We start from the raw sequence: 26,198 nt of genomic DNA, 5'->3' as shown, positions 1-26,198 counted from the left end.
ACACACACACACACACACACACACACACACACACACACACACACACACACACACACACACACACACATACATATTGGTTTTACCCACTAGACCGACTGAATGAAAAGAAGAACACAGTTTAAGAGTAAACAGAGAACCAATTCACACCGATATTCCCATACAGAAGAGCCAGTCATCATGTTGGCTTAGATTTATACTTTCAATAATTCTCCTTGTCATGAAATATATTACATTGACTCCTGGGTCCTTCTCATGAATCTGTGCTTGTGCCTAAAGTTGTTATAGGAAAATTGTATTTCGCATCAGTTCATTTGAAAAGGTTACTTCTGAACTTTTATGAAATTTTATTGGACCACTTTAATGCTCCCATTGTTACATTATTTTAACCCATATTAAAAAGAGAGTTCACCCCAAAAAAACAAAATTCTGCCATCTTTTTTTAAGTCAGGTCAATCTAAACCTGTATGTCACTTTAAATGACAAAAGAAGACATTTTGAGAAATGTCTTTGTGGTTTAGTGTGCATACAATGGAAGTAAATGGGCTCTAGTGTTGTTTGATTTCCAACAGTCTTTCAAATATGAAATATATCAAAAGGACTTCTCAGGAATCCGTATTTCTTTTCTTCACCTCATTTGATAAGGTGACTGTTGAACAAATTTTTTTTGACAATTTTAATGCTACATCTTTACCTTATTTAACCCATATTAAAAAGATTTAACTCTTTAAACTCTTTCATCATTTTTTCAATCTTATGTCAATCAAAACCTGAAAATGACTTTATATGCCAAAGGAAGATTTTGGAGAAATGTCTCTGTGGTTTAGTGTGCATACAATGGAAAGTCAATGGCCTCCAGTGTTGTTTGGTTGTAAACATTCTTCAAAGTATCTTCTCTTGTGTTCAGCAGAAGGAAGAAAGTCTTACTGGTTGTACCAATGCTTTTATATTGTGTTTGGGGGAATATGTTTCATGGTGTAGAATGCAGGGCAGACATTTACTCTGACCAATATGCTAACAGAGTAGCAAGAAAAGTCCCTTGTTCTCACAGGATATATTTTTGTTTTGTAAGACCAGTATACCCCAGGGCGAGAGGTGCTTCATAACTTTCGACCGTTCCCACCGAAAATTTTCTAAATACGTGTGTGCTATTCATGTGCCTCTTTAGTGCTGTTTCTGTTAGAGGCCAGGCTTGTTTTTACACTCTGTCAAAACCCTGTTTGCCATATGGTTTACAGTAACCCAAATGTGGCTGTTATTAAGCAGCACAGAAAACTAATTCTGTGTTTATGTTTGTATGTGATTTGTTAGACCCCTATAGTGGCATCCTGCTGAGAAGCAGCACTGTCACAGTTTGAGTGACAGGTGGATTTGGAGCATTCATTCCAAACCCTGTTTTACTACAGACCTCTGTTCTGTTTTACTGTAGCTGTAAATGCTTAAACTGGACGTTAAGTGGAACAAACTTTTGTACCACAAATGGGCCAAATGATCAGGACTGAATGGTTGGACCGAGACAGTTGTGTGTGTGTGTGTGTGTGTGTGTGTTTGAAAAAGAGAGAGTTAAAGGAAAAGTTCACCCAAAAATGAAGAATATGTCATCATTTATTCAGCTTCGAGTGCTTCCAAATCTGTATACATTTCTTTGTTCTGCTGAACACAGAGAAAGAAATTTGAGGAATGCTTGTAACCAAACAGTTCTTGGACCCCATTAACAATCATAGTAGGAAATAGTTATCTGTACATTTTTGAAGAATGTAGGATAGAAAACATTTCTGGGGCACTTTTGACTATTGTCATTTTTCATTCAATGTTAGTCAATGGGGTCTAAGAACTGTTTGGTTACAAGCATTCATTCAAATATATGTCTCTGTGTTCGACAGAACAAATAAATGTATACAGGTTTGGAACAACTCATTGTTGGGTGAACTATAAATAATTGGTGTAAGTTATTTTTTAAGCATAAGTATATATTTTTCTAATGCTCATGAGATGTAACTAAGACTGTTTATGTTTCATTTAAGTTAAGTTAATGTTTCAACTTTAAGATGTTTTCTAAAACCCCTTATAAAGAAGCAACATATTAGACATTTCTGACTTTGGTTGTTAACAAATCTAGTTAAGATTTTAGTTTGTGACATTGTTGGGATTTCTTCTGAATCCCTACGAGTGATCTGATTCATTTGGGAAAATGTGTTTAATTTAACAGATTAAAAGCTGCATTGTCAAAAAGTAGTTTTTTATGCTGTGTTTTTTCCCACTGTGGAGCAAAATAGCAGCAGCCTTCTCTATTGTTAGCAGACATGTGTCAGTGCGTGAATTATTGTTGGTAGCTCTGTCTTTGTGTGTGTGTGTGTGTGTGTGTGTGTGAATCACATTGTTTGGCGTCTGTGGGCAGCTAGTAAAACATAACAACAAAAAAGAAAACCATGCAGTCTTTGACAGCTAATAGCTGTTTCATGTGTGTGTTTGTGTATCTGAACTTCCACATCATAATGGTTGGTCTTTAATCATGAACTGCAGTCAGAACCAATCAGGATCTGGCACAAGTCACTTCCCTTTACTCTTATGTTCATTATTATCACATTTCTACTCACTTTTTCTTAGGCCGGTCATTGTGTTTGAAGACCTACATCACTGCTGTGTTTTGGATGCTTGTTTGCCTTTGTCCTTTGCAGAGTCTTTGCCTTGTTGTTTTTGAACCTGACATCTTACTGAATCTCTGAGCTAACCTATAGCAGAACTGAATAAAATTTAGATAAGGCGGAGTAGTAAAGCCATTTCAGAATACTCGCTATAAGAGACATTGCGTGAGAATCATGCTCCTTCCAGACTTACTTTTAGCTTTAAGTGGCTTGAGTGTCTAAATACTTATACAAGGACGTATAGCAGCAACACACACCCATAAGGTCAGTATGTATGGCTATTATAAGACTCTTTGTTGTTTTTAGACAGGCAGAGGTTCCTCTTTTGGAGCACTTTAGACAGACCCTAATGTTTATAAGTCTGCCTGCTGTTGGTGGCCGCTGACAAACTGCTATTTAACAGTGGCACATGTTCAAAGCCAATGTCAAAGTCATTTGTGTGTGTGTCTACATACACAAAAATAACAGGCACCACACTGGTCACTGTGGGAAAATATTTGCAGAAAGTTGATGGCTCTTACCTAGAGGCTGAGGTTACCAGAAAGCAGACTGGGATCTAAAGATGCTGATTTGCGCAACAGTTGTTTTATAAAAAGGTGAAAGGTCCCAATACATACAAACAAGACATCAGACTAATTTCAAAGCAGCTGTCTCTTATCCTCAAAATGTAGACAGCTGCATTTCACCTTTCAGCACATCTACATCTACACATACTCACACACACACGCACGCATGCAGACACACACACACACACACACACACACACACACACACACACACACACACACACACACACACACACACGGGTACCTTGAATTAATAAAATGACTGAAAACATAGAAACATGATGAAAGACAGCAGTGCAGAGTTATATCTTTCTTTTTCAGTTTTATTTATATTTTGAATAGCTTTTTATGACTTTTTATGACTTCTCATGTTAATTTTACTTTTATCAGTTGCAATTAAAGTTTGTTTATTTAGTTTTGTAAGTTACAGTTTTTTACGATTGCTTAACGACAGTGGGCACAACTGGAGCTACATGTGCAAAACTCTAACTACAGTCTGCACAGCAGCAGTTCATGTGGACCAAACTCTAGTTCGGTTTTCATTGCTTGAAAGTTTTCAAAACTCTACACACGTATCCCACGACTTTAACCACAACCTGCACAACACTGTGGATTTACAGCACTTTGTTCAAATGCTAACACACTGCTGTCAAAACTGTGAACCACACATTCAAAACAGAATAGATTTCAGCCTTGTGCCTTTCAAACACTTTGAAACACTTTGAGTTTTTAGTGAACACACACACACACACACATATATATATATACTGTGTATATATATATATATATATATAAATAAATATAAGGTAGAGCTCAGAAAGACTAATTTTGGAAATGGAACGAGGAAGACGGGTTCGTGTTGGGAGAAGGGTGGCAGGGAGAGGGCAGATGCGTGGAGGAAGACACAGAAGACACAGAGCTGTTATTTCAGATGAAATAAGGGCTTCACTTATAGACCCTGTCGTGGATCATGGTCTCTCATTGAGAGAGGAAGGGTTGAGGGTGCAACACAATCTGCAAAGATCCACAGTGGCATCTGTAATGCCAATTTTCCATCCTACAAACAGCTGAGATTTACATCCTTACAGTAAATGAAAACATTACAGGAATTTATTTTGTATTGCTATTACAGTATAGAATATTTACACAGATTTATATTACAGTAAGTTTGACTGTAAACTATATTTTTACAACAGGACCCAAAGGCCAGCCCCAACAAGAGGAAGAGGAGAAATATGACTTTGTATAAAGTCACTGAAATAGTTGAAACTGGAAAGATGAAAAGTTTGTATTTTCTGTATTGGTGTTTGATGCTTGTGTTTTTCCTCTCAGTGTGTTGTGAGTGACAGTGTGTGTTATCTCAGTGAGGGTTGTGTATTGTGTTTGGATGCACTGAGCCTGTTTTGAGCCGTGTGTTAAGAGTTGTGTAGCTTTGAATGAGTTTTGCAGGTGATGTGAACAGTTTAGCTCAGGTGACTGTTGGTAGCGCAGACTGTAGTTAGAGTTTTGCACATGTGACTCCAGTTGTGCTCACTGTCGTTTAGCAAATCGTAAAAAAACTGTAATTAATTTGAGTACATTTTTATATTATTCTAATATTTATTTGTTTCATTGTTTTATTAATTTGTTATTTGTAAACATTTTCATATTGCTATATATATTTACTTTTTAATTTAGGTTTTGCTTTAGTCTTGAGTTAATTATTATTATTTAGTGCCTCAGCAGAAACATTTCAAATTTTTGTATTTTAATAATATTTATTTAATTTAAATCAAAAGGAATGTTTTATTAGTTTTAGTAAACTATAATAACCTTGCTCCAATGTACAATACATTTCTATATTTATTTAAAATAAAAGTTGACGTAAACATTTCTTTCCTAAATAGTTTATTAGCTTAACCGTGGGCTGTTTAGGGTTGCCAGGGAACACAGATTGTGCGGAAATAGGGGTTAACTGCATTGTACAAGACCTTCAAACTGAGCTTGTCCAATCAGAATTTGTATAAGAAAACGTTTATATCAATTTACTTGTTTAATCTGATTCACCAGAAAGACAATGCAGGCTGACCAGCTTCACCAAATATGTTGGTCTTCCAGACCAAAACAAACGAAACCAGCCCGGACCAGCTCAGTGTGAGGAGTTTCCCTAAGCTATCCAAAGTGTGCAAATGTGTTTGTGTGCTGTCCTGATGTTCTAACAAAGGGTGAGCAAACAACATAATTTCCCGCTGACCATCCTTTCTGCATGTGTGTCTGTGTGGATTTGTGTTCCGCTGTGTTCTTTATGTCCTGTAATCCAAGTAAGCATTTAATGGTCCATGACACCCCTCAAAAAAGTTAAAAGACTAAATCAGACAAAGAACGTGCTAAAAAGGCTAAAGTGATGGATGCAGGAGTTTCCTGCAGTGTGACAGGTGAGTGAAGCACTAACTCAAGCTCTTGAGAAAAGCTCCCAGTCAACTGCAAGAACAGACTTGCTGAAACTCTCAACTTGAACATTTTTCAATCACCTGGGTTAGAAATGGTTGGTAGACACAATCGAGTTCTCACGGCACTGCAAATAATGTGACTTCTTTTTCAGTAAATAAATCGAAATTTAAAGTTAAGGAAAAAATGTATTAGTTAGTCTTTCTTCCTTTCTTTGGCACAAAAGAGACTCTCTCTTTGTCTGTCTCTGAGATGTTATTTTCCTGTGTCTTAAGATGGGAGATGTTTCCTGTGGTAGTTCTGCCTGTTGCTGATTAGCATCATATATCTCCTGAAGGAAAGGGGAAAGAGCAGTAGAGAGACAGACTAGGAGGGGGACCAGGTCAAGCCCTGTAACCACTCCCCTCCCCGACCAAAAGGCCAAACACAAGATGCCTTTCCGCTCATTCACGAACCACACACACACATGCACACCAATGTTAAGTTTCTATACATTGTGGTGATATTCCATAAATGATATGCTTTATTCTAGACCCGCAACATACCCCTAAACTGAACCCTCACACAAAACATGCACTTTTAAAAGTATCATAGTATACTAATCCTAGTATGTTTAATAATCAGTTTCATTTATGGAGGCTGCTTGATCAGACTTTGAACATCCTTGTGGGGTCGCCATAAACTTGTACACACACACACGCACCTCGTCCACCTCCTGAACCCCCATCCTCCCTCCTCAGTTGGACCTTTTAGTTCAGCTCATTGTCGGTCATTATTTGTTTTACTTAGTGTGGATACCCATCTCTCCCTGTGGATTTATTCAAATACCCTTTCTGGATTGTCCTTTTTTACTTTTGTATATGCTAGCACACTGTGACATCGATACACTGAGCTTAACTTTTTTTTCTATAACCTACACCTGTCAAAAACAATAAAAAAGATTGATACTAAAATGAAAATTTGGACCAAAGACATTTTACAGTGGGTGGGGCTTCTAAATGCAGCACAAATGAAAGGAAATTTGACCTGTTACTTGTCACAAGTGATTATAATAGTTAACTAGTTGTTGTTACTAATTCTCAAACTAATGGATTTGATTCTTTCCGTGCATATCACTTTATCATGTTGCATTGTTGTAAGACTTCCTGAAAGATGCATTTTTAACATAACTAAACACCAATACTTTGCTTTATTTTTTAGCTTTTTGTTTCCCTTCATTTCGATTGAAGGCTTCACTAAAATTGTACCGTTAGACCGCCAACATTTAGGATTGTTTTCCAGCCATCGGTCTGGATACAAAACAATTGTACCAACATAAACACAAACGATCACCCCATGCAGCGACCAACTCACCTTGACACTCATGCAATGATTCACAATGAAATGTAGTTTAGGGACAGAGCCACACCTCTGGGCGCTGTAGCGCTGTAGGCACAATAGCAGGATGGAAGAACTGATTGAAGCTTATGTGGGGGACAAAGAGAAAAAATCAGAGCGGTTGGAATCAGTTGAGTATGTTTTGTCTAGAGAGTTGATTTAAGAATACAGTGATGAATTGTACATGACTGTGTGTTTGTATTACTGATTCTGCTATTAAAGGAGTGAAAGTAAATGCAAAACAAGTGTGATAAAGTTTGAGAAAGTTTATTACAGTTCATTTTAATAGCAATTCATTTTAATATATCATTTCAGGAATGTCTTCTTTCTTTCTTTTTACTATTTATTACATTTTTTAAACAGGTTGCATATTATCTTTCACATATTTCAAATGTCAAGGACTGTATATTGTGTTTCCTGTTTTATACTAATGTCATTCCAAATCTATGAACATACTTAATGAATAAATCAAACATAACTTTTGACCCAGGCAGCATATTCTATTTGAGAGCTGCTCTTGGTTGCACTGGAAGGTCGTCTCTGACATACTGTACATGTAACGTCACTCAGCAAAACATTCCCCCAAAGATGCTCACATTCCTATACTTCATGAGATTGAATTATCCTAAGTTAATTTGTGTTAAGAGTATAATATCTGAATCTATACGGTTAGGTAGAGGCATGCTATGACCTGTACGGCACCCCCGTCTGTTTTTCACACGGCTTAATGAACGTTTTCATTCAGTCAGGATGCTGGAGGGCGGATCGGTCTCCACTCTGTCACAATGTTCAGGTTAGAGTACGGGACAATGCCTGCAGCTTATGGGGTAATCACAACATCCCCAACACACACACACAGACTGATCTGAATTCTTTTCTCTTGTATTTGACCCCTCACCTGTACGGTAATTTGTAACGGGAGGTCAGAAAACGAGGCCTCAAAGACAAGCCTTAACACACCTGCCTACCTGTCAGCGTTCTCCTGCAGGGTTTATGTGTGCATGTGTGTGTGCAATCCCTTGACAAAACTGACTGACTGGTGGTGATGATGATGTTGGTGATGTGTAAATGATCTTTAAGGAAATCACGCGAATGAAAACAGTGTTCTGCCATGCAGTCACACTCAGACAAACCACTGCAGTTGATATATGACCACACACAGAGGTCAGATCAAAATCAAACTGCCGTGTCAACACACAACACAGCATGTATGTTTTTCAACATTAGCTATCACTTCTTCCCTCTTTGGGACCCGTTTGTGTTTGGCATGAGTCCAGAAAGGAGAAAAAAAGCACTATAGGACAGACATAAAAATGATATTACTGATATTATTAACATTGTCCATCTTTTACTGGTTGCACCCTTCATATCCCATAGTTTTCTGTGCTATCTATGCCCACTACAAAAATGATTCCCCTGTCTATTATTAAGCCTTTAAGTGTTATTTTAAAGAAAAAATGAAGAGTTCACTTTATAAATACAATAATAGGCGGTAAGGTCAAACAGTGCTGGAAAGAACATCGAAAAGAACATCAATCACAACCATCTAAAAAGGCAAGAAATTGTTTTTGTGCTTATTCTTTGTCTCTTGAGTAAAAGGCCAGACATTTTTATTCAATGTTGCACATTTCATAAACAGAAGTATTTGAAAAAATCCCTACACAGGCGAACAATATTTAAAAGCATTATATATTATTTTATGTATAGATAAATCTCAAGTGTGTGTGAAAAAGAAAAAAGGAAAGAAAACTGTTGTAGATGTAAAAATGTAACAGGTAAAGAAAAAGTACAAATTAAAATAAAAAAAGAATGCAAAGGTAAACAGATAAATACAACAGTATCAGCTTATAGTCACATGAGTATATTTTTTTGCTAATAGATTCCAATCAAACTCTTATTGCTCTGTTTGTCGACTGGATTCACTGAGAAGAAGTCTGGTTGATTCCACTCCAGGTCATTAAACATTTTCCCAGGCTCATAACACCCCGACTTCCTCATAGAGAAGACTCATTATACTTTAAGTACACACTCAATACACTCCAATACACTTCTATTACACAGCTCATACACTCTAATGATAGGAAATGCACACTCAGAGGAACACTTAAAGCAAAGTAATATAATTCCACTACAAATTACACTCCCTCAAGACTTGAAGAGCTCAGTCAAGCCCTCTAGGCATGTTTGTGATTATGAAAACACAAAAAAACGTCTCATATAAGCCTGATTTATAACTTTCTCTCATTTAAGGAAATACCTGCAAACAATCTAGCAAACATGACCTAATTCTAAAACACATAAACGTGAATATAATGGTTGACACACAGTTTACATGTGATTTGTACACAGTTCTGTGATGTCATCGTATGACAAACAGGTTGCAGTAAAAAAAACTATTGTGCCTGCGAGAGTTGAAACAGTGTAATTGTTTTTTTCAATGCAATGACACAACATATATATAGACAATAGTACATACCCTATATAATTTTAGTTCTCTAAATCACACTACACACGGTTTCAAAGCAACAACATAAAAAAAACGTTTATTTTCTGTTACACATCCGCAAATAACAAAGGCCCTGTAGGTTACACTACATTAGCTTGCAAGTTAAAAGTATTATCTAGGCACTATAATTTTGGGTTATCAGGAGAAGAACTGTTACTTGGCTCAACTTCAATGCGACACGACCCATTCAACAAATTGTTTATTTGTTTAAAAAAATTATATAGCCAAAATTGAACTATTTTTAATTTTGTCTAATTATCATACAAAAAATATAAATGTCAATTACAATTAATATATAATAAATGAAATATAAATAGTATATATTAATAGCCACTAGTCAGACCATCAACAAACACGGCCTGGAAGTTAACTTCAGGCAAGGCGCGTACGTCCGATGACACAATATTTCCATAGTACAGCAACCACATGTTTGATTTCTCCCAATATGACCCCATTAATATACATTAGAACATTATTACCATTATAACAGACCTACAATTTTATGGTTCCATAGCGTTTCTTATCAAATACTTTTCCCCTTTCCTAACCTCCAGGGAATTCTCTTTAATCTCTCTTTATCTTTCTTTCCACTCCCATGACATCACAAAACTGGACCACTGCCAAAACAACATCTGTTCAAACCTGAACTGCATGAAACTTCACATATATAAGTTGAGTAACATTCACACGCGCACACACAAACACTCCGCGAAAATGATATTTGCATGGATTTGCCTTTAGTCGTAGTTAAGGCTGGATCGCTGAAGTGCATGATGGGATTTTTCCTCTAAGGATACATACGGCAAACCTCAGCCTCAATCGACAGAGACAAAACACTAAAGCATAACAAGCAACTGTATGTAAGTGCTTAATACATGTAGAGCGTTTAATGTAGTTCACAAAGAGGAAATGGCACTCTAATGATTGACATCAAAGAATTGTTTTGTCCTGTTGTCCAAATTTGGCTTTATATGCTTACGAATGTTTGTGTGTGATGAAGTGGTATGCTTGGTTGACCCCAAAGCTACCAAATATGCACACACGCACATACATAGTTTGCATGTGTTCAATCCAGAGCAAACACAAAGCGCTTCTGTGGCATATGCCTGTACTTACTTAGAAAAGTGTCAGGTTTTACAGATAATCTAATTCTGATGGATGTAGAGAATGGATGTAAGCGAGTCAAAATGCACCTGTGGACACATCTTGAATAACAATAAAATTATCAAGCAAAATGACAAAGCGGAAGAGCACATCTGCCAAAAAATTATGATGAGACTGTGGGAATATGCTAACAGGAAACACCTTCACCTTTCACCATTTTACATACTCTTGTGTGCTCATACACTCTCACACACACACACACACACACACACTGTACATACAAACACAAAAACACGTTTGAATTGAGCTAAATCATGGTGATCTTTTTTCATATCAAGTAAATTATATGAAGCTACCACCAAACCTCCTTAAACATAAATCTTTCCGCATTTTTATATTTTATTAGTTTGTTGTTTTTATTCAGACATAACCCCACAAAGATAAAATCTGACCCCAAATCAAAAATCTAATTTAAATCAAACCTTGATACTTTGCAAAAACAAAACAAAGGAAGTATCTAGACAGGAACTTGAAACAATGTATCATAAGTGTCTTAGGAAAATTTGGTATATCACCTTATAGATGCTGTCTCGTACTCCAAACGGACATTGTTCCGACGCACCTTTCCCTAAAACATACAATTACAGGATGTCTCATTGCTACACAAGCCATTTTCAAAACAACAGCATCTTAAGTAGAGCCAATTTGGATAACACAATTTGGCCAGTGGTCAATAACAGCAGCCGGATTTAGTGCATCTGACAATTTCCCATGCTCATAGGTCCCAGCGTTTATTAATGCATCATGCTCAGCAGCGTCTCTGCACGTGTCATGATCCACTCAGCATCCGCTCTGTCTTCCCAACAATGCCACTGCGCTGACCTCTGACCCCGGTGGGTCGGCACTTACTTCCTCTCCTGTGTGTGTGTGTTTACTTTGATGTGACCGGAGGACATCTCTCTGCCAGCTTGTTTTCACACAGGAGACCTCTAGAAGCTTCCTACCGTTTAAACACACACACACACACACAGGATAAAGGGGTAGAATTTGTGGCATCCTGGTAAAAGTAAAAAAAAACTACCGGATACAAATTTGGTGTAAAACATGTAGACTTTCACTGCACCATTTTCATGTATTCACACATGCATGAGAAACACAAAATACATCCCAGTGTATAAAATACATTACAATGTTGTGAAAACGTTGTTCAAAGTTTAACATGGAAACAAAGAGGCCGTTCCTCAATATGCTCAAATTGCTCTAAGTCATCAATAGCCGTCAAAGACCGGTTCCAATACTCAAGAACAGAGAACGCATGAAAGTACCCGGATGCGTTCTTGATATCAAGGATGCATTGAATGCATCCTTATGCGTACCGGACCCGTTTGAAGGCCCGTAAGTCATTGCAATGCGTCCGTCCAAGTTCATTATTCTGAGGCTGCCTCGCAAGACAGGTCTCCACAAGAACACAAGTCCATTCTTTGTGTTTTGGAATTGAGAAACTGCCAGGGTCGCCTGACCGTCACATGGGTCCTGGGTTACCTTAATATGTCATCTTAATATGTGAATGTTTAGATTGTATAACTAAATATATAAGCAAAACTATAGATTGTGACATTAAACCGTTTTTCTTTGTGGTTTAAGTTTATGTTTTACCAGCTTATTGTTATTATAAATGCTAATTGATTAGCCTGGAAACTTGGCAGTAAACAAGCAAACAATAAACAACTACAGCTAACAGGTATTTACATTCCTTTCAGCAATGACAAAATCTCATTAATATTCATATTATGTCATATTTATGAGTAAACACATGAGTAAAAGTGACTTTTAATAGATTTTTGGGTTTGTTTCTATGCCCCTTAGACCACCAAACATGTAAGACAAGGATTGATGTTAGAAACTGGCCAATATATGTAAGAAGCTATTGTGTATGTCTTCAGCCAGACACACGAAAGCACATATTTGGACAAAAACAAACACAGACACACAAAACATACCCCCACCACAAAAACACTAACATGAACAGGATAGGGTTACTCCATGACGTCCCTTTAGGGACCGTGGAGACGGGGTGTGTTGTACACATGGGGGTGTCTGTGCCTCCTTGAATCGCCGATATCTACCACATGTGTGTTACTCATCACCTTGTAAGAGAATAAAAGCATGCACACAAAACACAAAATGATACTAGATGTACAATTTTAAAGCTAAAGCAATTCATCTCTAGTTTTCTATTGTAAGATATGATACCTACTCAAGGGCTAACCCATTGTATGACGAATTCATTACAAGTCATCATGCATTTTTGGAGGCCTGCTGTGTTGATTAAATGCTGTATTCAGGAATTCAGGAGTTTCTTATTGTTTATCAGCTCTCTTATCTGAAACAGACAGACAGGAGCGGCCATGCTGTGAGAACTCAACCCAAGTGTCATGCTTAAATTTATTACAGTAATGCTTGTAGAAAGAGCCTTGGGCAATTTTTACTCAAATTCTTCGTGCCAGGGATTCTTATCATAACGATGTCTGAAAAAACATCAAATACAAGCTCCATCTGCAGACTGGACAGTATCAGCTGACGAAAATGTATTGGATTATCCAATGAAAAAGTTAAATAAGATACGATCACTTAACAAACAAAAGCATTTGTCTTAAAATCTGTTCAAGAATCTAAAATATTTTTGTCTTGAAATCTTACATAATATTGTAAATGTGTGAGGGGTTTGAAAAATAAACTTGTTTTTGCTTTTGAATTATGCAATTGGTAAACAGATTTTTCAGTCATTTCCAAAACATCACAAAATTTTTGTTACTGCCGGGTGGAAATCTTTCAGGGCATGTATTTTTAATAACAAGCTAATTCAAATACTTTTCATTGGTTAAACATTTATATTCAATCATTGGTTAAATACATAAAAAAATCCCACAGATTAAAATTGATATGTAATGTCCCAATAGTAATAACTCATAAAACACTTTTCTTTGTTAGATTTCTCTAAAAGAGAACATTATTTTTTTATAATTTTGGTTCTTAATTATAACTGTTTTAAGGATGTTTAGATTAGTTGCATTGAACAACAAGACAAAAAGAAAGACGTTTTTCTTAGTGATAGTTCGGATTTGAGGTTTGGGTTATGGGTAGACGTTTAAGACATTTCAATGTAATTGGGACACAATGAATAGAGCTATACAGGTGATAAATGTTTATTAATACCATAAAACTTCAGTAAAATTTCCATTGTGTAAATAGAGATGCTACGCTAACAGCTCTTCGCTTCTAATGCCTCTATCCTCAGTGCTGATCAGCCATTACGGCATTCAGAGACAGAGACATGACGATATCTTTTAACTGGAGCCAGAAGACAAACTTAACAGTTTAGTTCTCCAACTTCTTTATTGCATCTGATTCTACTTATCCTTGTCTCGGCTGGAGTTTGATTAGTTAGATCAGGTGTGTTTATGTGGGGATACAGCCAAAGCCTGCAGACCCCCAATGCTCCCCTGCGGAGGGCAGACCACCCCTTCATTTAGGGATTAAGATAATAACTTTATACTCTGACCATATCATGCCAATTACATCATGTGTGTGATCTCGGATAACAAAAAGAAAGAAATAACTTCTTATTGGGTAGATTATTAAGAACGTTTTAGATAGCATTAGAATTACTCAGATATTGTTCAATGAAATCAGTGTTGACTTTGCAAACTGTTGATAGGATCTATCTGTCTGTCTATCTGTTTACCATTGAACACACAAACCAGTCTTTGCCTCAGGTATGTTCCTCTGCCTTCTGAAATGCAAGCTAACTAGGACCAGTGAATTGCTCCAGTCACCAAAACTGAACAAAGACAAATTGATAAAGTAACCTCTCCCCAAAAAAGGTCTTTCATCATTTAGTCAGCCGCATTCCAAACATCCATGACTCTCTTCCTTCTGCAGAAAACAAAATATTTCCAAGAACGTTCTCATCCAAACGACCCAATTCACTTCCATTGTATGGACACACAACCACTGAGACAGTTCTCCAAATATCTTCTCATTTACAGTTGGGTGAATAAATGAGGATGAATTAATTATGACAGATCTTGTATTTTTGGGTGAACTATCTTCTACCTTTAAGTGCCTGTGCAAGGTACAGTTAATAAAAGTCAGACCTAAAGAAACCTGGTATTATCCTGAGGCATGTCGATCTTTCACAGGTAGCTACCTGCACCACCTGAAAGGGCCTTTAGGGTTAAGTGTAATGTCGTCGTGACACATATCCAAACAATCTTGTGCTTTCCCGCCAGCACTTTCTATACCGTTTAAAGTATCAGCTTCTAAACACACAATTCTGGAGACATTCTGAAATTTGTAGTAGATTGAATTTATCAATCTCGGCAACAGCTCCCTTGAGTATTTTTGTTTATTGTGTTTATGAATGAAGCTCACAGAAGTGCTGTATTTATTTGAGAACAGTAACCTACAGTTGGGGGTCTCAGGTCTCTAAAGGACCCCTGAACCAGCAGCAGGCGCTTCGGGCAATGAGCCAGTGTGAACAGAGGCCTACTGAAAGACAACTGTATTTATGAAGAAATCTTCTGTTTAGAATGTCTGTGAATATGTATATCAGTGTACCTGAGGGACCGGTCATTAAGTTAAGAACACATCCAATGTGTTTTATACTGACACAACATTCGATACCGTTCCATTCATCGCGGCCGATAATAATTCATAGTAGGTCTATATATAGCAGCGATAAAAATCAGGAGACCACTCCAAATTTTCATAAATTCTAGATATATTATGGACATTCCAGTCCAGCATCTGTTACATTTAAAAAATTCAAACCTCAGGAGTGACCAAGTCATCCAACAGCAATGTGAAAAACAGAAAGCATACAGAATAAAGACATAATTATGTTTGGTTTCAAAATGAGATAACTCAGTTAAAACATAGTTTTTGAGTTATTATGGCTTAAATCAAAACAAACCAACTGCTGTTTGATTGATATTATTAGGAATGCACACAAAAAAAATGCTTTTTGGAAACCTTTCAAAAACGAGTTCTCATTTTGGAAACAAACTCCTTAAATATTACTGTTGTGAATCTGAACTGGTTTTTGCAGTATTTGAGGTCTAATGTTTCATGTTTTTTACTTGTAATAACAACAATTTGCAAATGAACGCAAATAGAAACATGAAAATATGAAATTAGGGAGATATATTGTTAGTAGTTAATATTTTTAATTGGAAATTCACAAAGAAATGAAAATGGTCTTTGAAATGGTTTCTGAGGCTGTATACACTAGACATAAACATGTTTGGAAATGTAAAACTGCAAAAATCATACCATTTATAAATGTAAACATTTTTGTGAATAAAAGAAACTGATCATACGCATTCAAATAGCAATTTGTGTATAATTCCTGTTTGACCCAAGGCACACACAGTTGTCTCTGTTAATTTGTGGCCACAGACATTGTTTTAGGCCTCTGATAGAAAAAGAGAGGTGCTCTCTAATTTGCTGCTTAGCAGAGGCCATCACAGATGACCCAAAGCATTATGGGATCAGTTTACACCGGCCTCTTTGATGCCTTTCCTCACCGTAATTTAAGCAGAGCGGTGACAGAAAACAGACACGTCCTATGACTGAGTAGGAAACAGGGCCTTCCTACTTTAAATAAAATGCAGAAGAAACATTTAATGCATGCAAATCTGATTATAAGTGCTTTTATTTGTACACAATTTACACGATGCAATAGTCAGTTGTTGGTAAAACACAAAAATCAAAGCCAAAGTCTTTAAAGCACACGGAAACAAAAACACTGCTCCCATTACTTTAAACAAACGTAAAGAGAATAGAATACTTTTAGAATATTCCAGCTATTATACAAACATTTTAACTTAAAAATAACTCCCTATAACATCTGTTGACGTATTTGTTTTAGCAGTTTAATGTTTTATAGCACTTTTCACAGATGAACGCAAATGTAACAGCTTAACAGAAGGTCAAAAACTGAAATGGAGCGTTTGTAATGAAAGCCTGCCATCTGGTGGCTTGAGATGAAATACGTTTAGTTTCTCCAGCAATAGCCGCAAAATAATTTTTGTGTTAAAGGGACACTGCACCATTTCTTAACATCATGCCTATGACTTTTATTCCAATTTCAATGAGTTTAAACAGCTTTAAACTTTTATGCTTTGATGGTCGGATGGTTGTCTCCTAAACATAATATTGTAATATTTCGGTCACATTGTGCACTAACAAAAATACAAAGCTGAAATATAATGCAAAGCTCTTTTGCGTGTGTTAAAACTGAGGCTGTTCACAAAATATATATTTTTTTAAATGCTTATAATAGTGGTAAAACATGGTTAAGACTGTTAAACTCGAGTCATTTTTATTATCAGAACTCTTGCAACATAATGACCTAATATTGTTAAGCAGCAAATAACACTGTAACTGAGATACTATAGCCAAACATGTTTGATTATAAAGTCTTAATGATTGAATAATAGAAGTACAGTTCATTTTGCTTCATTTATTTGCTTCTTCTCGGATCTCATTGAGGAATGTTATATGAAGTGTGCACACCCCATAATTAAACAGCACTCTTAAAACGGGTCTTGGAGGTCTCTTTGTCAGAGGTCGCAAAGTCTGAATTATTGGCGGGTAAGGATTCTTGTGTGCATCAGTCAACCCAAAATTCTCAATCTCGCCCAAGATCAATAATTCAAAAACATCAAAATACATTCAATAGCTTTCCTCCAACATGCACGCTTGCCGTTTATCAGTCATAAAGCTTTTGCTGGTTCCCAATACAGCACAGACGTTCTCCCTGATCAGAAGTATAACACAAATTACAGGTATGTGTCCTCTGACCCCACGCTCTCACACGAGTTACGTAAACTGGGAAGTTTGGGAGCAGCGGGAGCAGAATTCCCATTCACAGGTGTGTCATTCAAAAGTAGCGCAGTTACGTTTGTAGTGGGTGAATGATCTGTCAGGTGGGCGGAGTTGTTGGAATTCGATGTGAAGCCTGTTGGAGGAGGAATTATTTCAGGATTGAAAGCGAAAGGGATCTCAGCAGAGCATTCTGGTTTAAAGGCTGGTGAGGTGCGGGGAGAAGGTGGGGTGCGAGAGACATACTGAGGTGTTTGGGGTCGTGGTGCTTGTGGCTGCGTGGTTGGGACAGGAAGAGTGTCATTGGGGATGGGGTCTGGGAGAGACTGTATGGGCGGTACTATTTTCTCGGCCGAGGTCTTCTCTTGTGTAGTGAGGAGGGAACGCTGTAGTGCTGAAGAAGGTTGGTTATTGTGTAGATTGTTTAATGGCGTTTCCTTGAGTTGGTCTTGCTTCTCAGACTCATTTTTGAGAGTGGCTGCCTTTGGGTCTGTAGGTAAGGCATAGGGGTTAGGAAAGGCCACATTAGGAATTGGTGCTTTCCGGATGGTTCCTCTCTTCTTGATTCGAGAGAATTCGGGATTGGAGTCAGAGGAAAGGGGATACGGGACGATGATTGTGGGGGTCTGACGAAGGTCTTGGCGCGTATGGGGCTCAGCAGCCATGATAGCTTGCGTGCCGTGCATTCTGGGGGGAGACTTGTAGCTGAGCTCACCGTGGGTTTTTCGCCAGCGCTTGAGCTGTATGCGGTTTTCCCGTTCGACATCCCGAACAGATATGGGCACCTCTAACACCTGTATGTGGAGAAGTTACGCATCACTGAACTATTCTCTGAATTTTGACCACTACACATGAACACCTATAAACAGAAAGCGCTAAAAAAAATTCAGGGTGTGTTACCTGATGTACAAGAAAGCCCTCCTGTATGTATCGTGGCTCCAATGCCCTGAGAAGCTCCATAGTCTCGTACTGACCAGGGCAAGTCTTCAGTTTCTCATGTGATCCCAGCATGCACCTCAGCAGCACCAGCCCAACACGGAATATAATCTTCACTCCTATTTAAAGAGCTCAGATGAGAACTGCGGTCAAAAAGACAACATACATCTGTGTGTGTGTGTGTGTGTGTGTGTGGATCTCACCGTCGCACAGGAACATATCCCATACTCTCAGCACAGAGGACCAGGGTAAAGTTCTAGAAAAGGCGCACATGAACCATTCTGTCATGTAGAGGATGGGCTCTATCTTGTGCTTGTCAAGGTGCCGATACGCCACAGGGCACACACGCTTCAGTAGTGCATTCAGGATCTCCCCATCCAACTGTATCGCCTCCTGATTACAAACAAGAATAACATTTTATTACCGTCATAAAATGTGGTTGTTTTTCGACTTGACATAACAATGTCATGGGTTATATAACTTGTTATCAGGCAGTTGTTTGGCCCAACGTTCATGGGGTGAAAATGCATGGTGTATCATAAGATCCGATCTAAATTCATTTTTAGCCATTAAGAAAAAGGAACACAGGAACACGGACTTAATTCAAAAAATTTCTGCTAGTTACATCACCTTTGGCTGAGCACAAAAGAACCTTTGTTTTGATTCTACAAAACCCTGTGGTACATTGGCACTCATCGGAAACACGAGTCAGTGTTTGCAGACTGTGAACAGGGAACTTCAGATATGAATGCTATGAATAGAATGTTAACTAGCAACAATGGGATGTGTCTAAGGAACCTAGATACGGTTTCTATGATCAACACACTATAAATTTCGTTACATTAAGTCATTCTTCATTTGTTCATTGCCTTCACAATAAAAAATGGTTCAACCAGGTACACAGGTAATAAACAAATTCATAATATCAAGTAGACTTCACAAGTTCTTTCATTTTCCCCTTTTTACGGGTGCATTCACACGATAATGAATGACTTAATAAAAACAGGTGTGATATTTTATTTTGCGTTTTCAGACGTTTATTAGGTCTCCAAATTGCTGCCATCTTGTTCTGATGAACACAGAGAAAGATAGCTGGTTGTAAAAGTTCTTGGCCACCATTGACTACCATAATAGGAATAATGACTTCACACTTTTTTTTTGTTCTGCTGACCACAAAAGAAGATCATTTTAACAATGTTGGAAAGCAAACAGTTCTGGGGAACTTTTGACTACCATTGTCATTTTCCTACTATGGTAGTCAATAGGGTCCAAGAACTTTTTTGGTTACAAGCATTCGTCCAAATACATTTCTCTATGCTCAACCAAACAAAGAAATGTATACAGATTTGGCACAACTGGAGGGTGAGTGATTCATGACAGCATTTTCATTTATTTAAGGACTTACCAAGCCTGCGCTGTAATAACCTGGGAGATACTTCTCACAAATCTGAACCAGAACCCAAAACGCATCCTAAACACAAGAAAAGGGGAAAAACTATAAACTATGAAAATGTCTTGTGTACAGCATCATAATAGATTTAGAACCACAGTGCATTTTATTTGTCATTTAAAGTCTCTTGATGTGTGACAGGTTTTACCTCTGCTGGCATGTGCATGAGAAGCACTGCTGCTATTGGAGCCTGAGCTTGGCAGTAACCCTCCTCTGGCCTGTACAGGGTGTAAGCCTTCAATACTCGCATGAGATCTTTTTGGCTGCTCAAGCACACAAACAAGATTCAGTGTGTAATCAAAATACACTTTAAACTCACACTATGTCGAGGGATTTTAATGTATTTCCTTTAAAACTAACCCGTGTCCATTTTGTGACACGAACATCTCGTGGAAGGGGAACTGTCTGTGCAGATCTCTCTCGATCACATCAACCCATTTAGGGTCTCCTTCCATGCTATCCAGCTCCTGTTCAAACAAGACAAAATACTTGCCAAACAGTTTCTATATGATGAAAATCCAAGGATTTTCCAACAAGAAATACAGCCACAGAAAAAAATAAGAGAGTTTCTTATGTACATTTTTTTCTATCTACAGTTTCCCAAATTCCAAACCAAAATATAGCATTTATTTGCAGGAAATAAAAACAGAAAATGCATTAACAGGTCAAAATAACAGAAAAATATGCTGTGTTTGTTTTAGACCTCAAATACTGCAGAGAAAACAAGTTCATGTTCACTTTTAAGCAATACAACAGTAATATTTGTACATGTACTTTTTGACTTTTGCTGTGATTTGTGTTTTGTCATGCTGTCCGTCTTTCACTTTGCTGTTGGAGGACTCTTATGTCTCTCCTGAGGTTTGATTTTGGTGGAAATGAACGGACCCTAAAGTAAAATAGCCACAATACACCTACAAACGGTGATGAAATGAACATTTGGAATGTTTTCTTAACCATTTCCGCAGCTGTATGTAAATTCCCACTTCAAGTCCAATGGACCATGTATAAGACATATAACTGGGACAGATGGACCCAACTGATAGTGTGAAAACCCACACTCACCTCAAACTTCCCAGGGTTCTGTTCCCTCTTCACTTTTCCACCTGACAGATACAGCCACGCCCTTCCTCGCAACGAAGGCGGGACTCCTTTCTGACATCGCAGCCTGACCTGTAAGTGACAGAGATCGGAAGGTCACACAGTGGCACAGTAATATTGAAAGAAGGGGGACCGGCATGCGTTCACACAAGTCCAAGACTGGGCAGCAATCCAGATGTCAAAGCTATATCTCTGTTTGACACAAATACGTCAGTCTCCAGCGGCCACTGGACAAATATTTACGACGATAAAAATGGCCAAGTCTCTGTTGAATCAACTGACAGCAATGTCTGAATGAATGGGAATAAAAAAGAATTGAACGATTCGAATTCATTAACAATTTTTTCAGCAGTGGTTCACAACTGGATTTGCTGCATTATGTAAACGTTATGTTAGAAACACAAGACAGTACTAAACTTGTTTATCGCACAGAAGAACATGAAATCCCCTTCGTTTATTATAATGATGAAAGTGGACAGATTAGACCAATGTGCAAAGTGTCAGTATTATTTGCCTTGCCATATCATGTGACATGAATATATCGCTGCTGTCCAAATGAATCATGAAATATGGAGATACAAGGATTCAGAAGGGCAGCAGCTATATAAAAAATAAAGAGGAGTTTGATTGGATGCATAATCCTATTCATTTTATTTATATTAAAACTATATGGTTTGTAGCATTTTATTGCCAACTTTGTTGACTCGTGACTGATTCTAGGTCACAACCCACCAGTTGAGAACCACCGCTTGTCAGGAAGCAGCTGGGTCACAAACGCCATTGACTGGTAAACTGGACTACATCAGTCGTGCTGTGTGTTGTCAAATGCAACCACAGAAGACGACACCATACAAAGATAATTTCTGAAAGTTTACTCGGGCAAGACTTTGTTTTGAGTATAAAATAAAATGCTGTGGTACGTGAAGTCCTTGTTTTAAAGCGATCTCAATGCAAATTCATCAATTGATTCTTGTTGCTTTGAATGTCTCTGCAACACAAAGACAAGCACATACAATAGTACAGGCATGCAAACATGGAGGCCAACAAATACTGTTGAAGAGGACCTTAGCCAAAACTCCTCTGTTGTTTTTACCTGAAGATGACTCACTCCCACTGGAAGCTTTATAAAGCTTGAGAGAAAAACAGAGGTGAACACTTGCAGCACTCAGACTAATAAATACACACAAGACCATATAAGGATAAGTGATGTGATATCAGGCTTGTCCAGACAGGGCCTTGCTCGAATGATTCTGTCAAGGTGTCGTTTCGCTGAGGTTTTTAATGAATCTAATAGGCTGTGAGATTGTCTGAGCAAGTCAATGAGAGAAAGATGAGAAAGAGGGTGTAAAGGAGAAACAGGAAGAAGTGATCACTTAATGCCTCAAGATCTTACATCTTCAAAGTTTGCTGTATCTGTACTTATTAATCTCTTGAACATGTAAGAATTGGCAGACATTTAGGTAACATTTACACGATGAAAAACGAAGACGTTTTTCCTTTGCATTTGTGAAAAGTTTCACATACACATGACAGGGTTATCGAAAGATCTGCATTTACGCAGATCCAGGAAAACGGATAAAAAACACTGTATGCATGCTAGGTCGGTGGATGGCGATGTTGTTGTGTAAAGAAACAGGACGTGCCTTGGCACATACACGTGCATAGTTATAAGCCAAAAGTGCTTATTAATAAATTTGATAGATGTTGTGCGTTTAAAGCCTGGTGAATGTAAATAGTGTGTCTCCGCTGATCTTATTGGTGCAGCAAATCCAGATTTTGCTGGGGAAACGTTAATACAGTACGGGGAAGCACAGTACGGGGAGCCACCATATTGTTTTGGCTATACCCGCACGACTGAGTGCCTAATACACATGTGTGTGACGTCATTGTTTCCGTCTTGCACAAAATGGCGGTGTTTTCAAAAAGTGGCACTTTGACAACCGTTTTCAAATCTTTGCATAATTCTGTTTGCGTTTTCAGTTAAAAACGGTCTTGTCTATACGGCCTTTTAACATGTATCTGTCTGCGACAATGTAAAAATGGTTATGAGTTCGGCAGCGTTTACCTTCTTGAACCTTTTACCGATCCATTTGTCCCAGTGGTTCAGCATATCCAACCATTTCACTTCTCTGTGTCTTAGCACAGCCAGAGGTAAATCCTGAGCCCTGTGTGAGAGACAAACACAATAAGAACTCTTAATTCATTCACATGCAAAATGCAAACAATTATATGATCAACTTGTATGCAAATGTGCTGAGATATGTTTGAATTAAAGGTTCAGTGTATGAAATTAAGCAGCAGCTAGTGGTGAGGTTGCGAATTGCAACCTTATACATAATGGCTTACGATATTGTATCAGAAAAAAAATATACATCATAACAATGTCACGGCAAGAAAAATTATCAAAATATACAAAAACATGAACTAATATTTCAGTCTATAATTAAGTAGAAACTACGTAGATACAGATAGTATTAACATTACAAATTCTTTCAACAGTATTGCCTAATTCGAGGGATGGTTTCTCTGGATCGGCCTGTGGTTAGCTACACTTCCAAAGGCTACAACGGGGATGGAACGGCACAGTTATCTCCTTTCCTCTAGCCGAGCTAGAAACTAAAAACGTGCACCAAGACAGTTAAATATCAACCCACCACCGCATCCACCAGGTTCCCTTTTCATAAACACTGAACCTAACCACTAGAAATCTGATCTGAAAGCAAAAGTTTTTTTTATACTTTTAGTATCCGGACCAGCTACAACTTGCAAGTTTTACTTCCTTTTCATTTGCCTAAACCATCAAAGAACGAATAATCTTTTGAGAGTTTGATGCCTATCGAAGGCCTCTCTCTCTCCCCAGTAGTTGGCAGGGACGGCGTAACCTCAGGGCACCAGCCCTTCCATAAAGCACAGGAAACGGAAAGCCTGCTGTACGCTCAGCACACAGGCATAACTATCACTTACTCATCTATTCCATTCACGTCAACCACTCGCGCCTGAAGTTCTCCCTGCCTGTCTTAGATCAATGTATACAATGGTTAATTCTTCACAAAGAAACACCAGCCTGGGCAGATATCTCGCTGGCAAACCTAGAAAATATTTGGCTGGGCTGCATCTGCTAACAAAGCAATAGAAGGCTTGATATTGTTAGTGACGATGTGTCCCCTGGTATTCCAGTCAAACCAAACCCAAGTAAACAAAGTATCTGACAAGTTTTCACACATCTGTCAAAACTGGTTAAACAAGTTAAGCTAAACAAATTCCCTCACAAACTCTTCACACCAAGTGGTTTGCTTTTGATCAAGTCAATGCAGCTGCTTCAATGAGGTGTTTAGATTTTGTAGATCAACAAACTGTTATTTATTATTTTTAAAGGCTATGGGGTGTTTCACAAAGGGTTTTCGGGCAGTAGTGGTTATGTGAACTTGTGAAGTTCAGTGCCGATGACACAAGTCCTGCACATTCCAAACATTCAGTGTGAGATCATAGTCATAAATATAATTCAGTTACAACAGTAAAATGATCTCGGCCAGTGGTTCTCAAACTTCTTCGTTTCAAGGTCCCCTGTGTGTAAAATGCACTGCGGCCCCCCAAATAAAGAGTTTTCAGTATAAGCATTCAGTTATACAATGCTGTGACATCAATTGTTTTGATAGGTGGTCTTATTTTTCTGATGTTTGATTGCATAACATCTATGATCACTTTCTATATTTCATAAAATGCCACAAAATCTTTGCCCCCCCTAGATCCACCATGGCCAGTTTGAGAACCACTGATCAAGGAAACGAAGCAGAACTGAATATTTAGGGGAATTAGGCTGAATAGTTTGTTTTGATGTACTTAACTGTGTCAAGGGTCCATTATCTAAACAATGTTACTACTATATTTTGTGTTTCACGCTCCATCACGTGACTCTGCCTGCCAATCTCAACCAACACAGGAAGCGTTTGACTAGAACAAGTTTACTTACGATTCAGCTGAATACTGCTGTGCACCTCCGATGAATCCATATCTGTCAGTCTGTCTTGAGCTGGTGAATCCATCCATTTCAGAGTCAGACCCATAAGAGCTCTCTTCGCCATACTGACTGCCGAGTGTCGTCACACTCATAGTGTCATCAGATGACAAACGTGCCATCGTGATCTTTTATAGTAACTTATATCATCTATATCCCATGAGAAACTAGTACATTATTTTGCGTTCACTTAAACAAGATCTGTTTTAGCTCCACGCGTAGTGATCTTATAATAAAGATTGCTGTGCGTCCCAATCACCCAAGTTAAATGCTAAATTAGCTTAGCGCGCTAACTTACGTGTCACTCTCCAAGCCGTTTTTCAGCTTGAGCGCAAAAAAACGACGATCCCGAATGTACTTTATACGCGTTTAAACAATCGCCCGAAAAAAACGTGTAAACAACCGGACGACGCCTGAATTTCCTGAATCACATTTTTCCAGTCCACGGACTGTCAAGTCTCGCGGTTAAAGAGTCCACCTAACTGTTTTCAGTCACTAAACAGAGTCTGAAAACAAAGTATGATCACGGTCGAGATGCCCCAACGGAGTTGTTTTCGTAGTTTAGGTTTAGTTTCCATAGTTTACGAGTGAATTAAAAGTGATGAGAGGTTATTCACACCGTATTTTTAATCATAGGGTGGATGATGAGCTTCCAGGCTTTCGCTTAATAAGTTTGACATTTCTGCACATGCGCGGCTGTGTCACTTCCGGAATCCACAGGTTATTTCATTTAAACGGGTTTAAGCCTGTGTCGCGTTATTTATTTAGCAAACGACCAAATAAAGAGTGAAAATACAAATGATCAAAGACATATTTTTGTCAACACAAGGGGTTGACACCATTTACAGAAATGAGAGTAAAAGGCAGTATTTATGAAAAAATGCCTAATGAAAACATTTCAGAAGCAAACAAAATATTTGCATGTATTTAAGATTAAATTGTACTTTTTCTTATCATTCCTGTCCTACTGTTTAACAGTAATACACCCTGCGGACTGTTTTTACAAATGCAGTAGATGTGTAAAAATCTTGACTTGATTATCTTATAGGCTATCTGTCAGAAGCAATACATAAAAAGGGATTATATTTAAACATTATATTTAATATAAATAGGCCTATATGTTAGATTACAAAATAATTTCTGTAATCATTCATGTCGTATTTACAAAATTAGCAGTACTAAAATGTTT

At 37.9% G+C, this 26,198-nt stretch overlaps 1 protein-coding gene across 1 annotated transcript; it reads right to left on the bottom strand.

Annotated features, from left to right (window-relative positions):
* Positions 1–15,391: 15,391 nt before the first annotated feature.
* On the bottom strand, positions 15,392–25,725 carry tbc1d10aa (TBC1 domain family, member 10Aa). The gene is made up of 9 exons (XM_079467555.1): positions 24,965–25,725; positions 23,060–23,159; positions 20,959–21,066; positions 20,257–20,363; positions 20,045–20,159; positions 19,852–19,917; positions 18,650–18,839; positions 18,411–18,565; positions 15,392–18,304 (listed from the first exon to the last, which is right to left on the bottom strand). The coding sequence occupies exons 1-9, from the start codon at positions 25,129–25,131 to the stop codon at positions 17,468–17,470; spliced, it is 1,845 nt and encodes a 614-aa protein (XP_079323681.1). The 5' UTR covers positions 25,132–25,725; the 3' UTR covers positions 15,392–17,467.
* Between the last annotated feature and the right edge of the window lie 473 nt (positions 25,726–26,198).

Source organism: Barbatula barbatula (genome assembly GCF_947034865.1).
Source record: "Barbatula barbatula genome assembly, chromosome: 11".
NCBI lineage: Eukaryota > Metazoa > Chordata > Actinopteri > Cypriniformes > Nemacheilidae > Barbatula > Barbatula barbatula.
The sequence above is the reverse complement of the archived record's forward strand: the minus strand, read 5'-3'. Positions and strand labels throughout refer to the sequence as shown.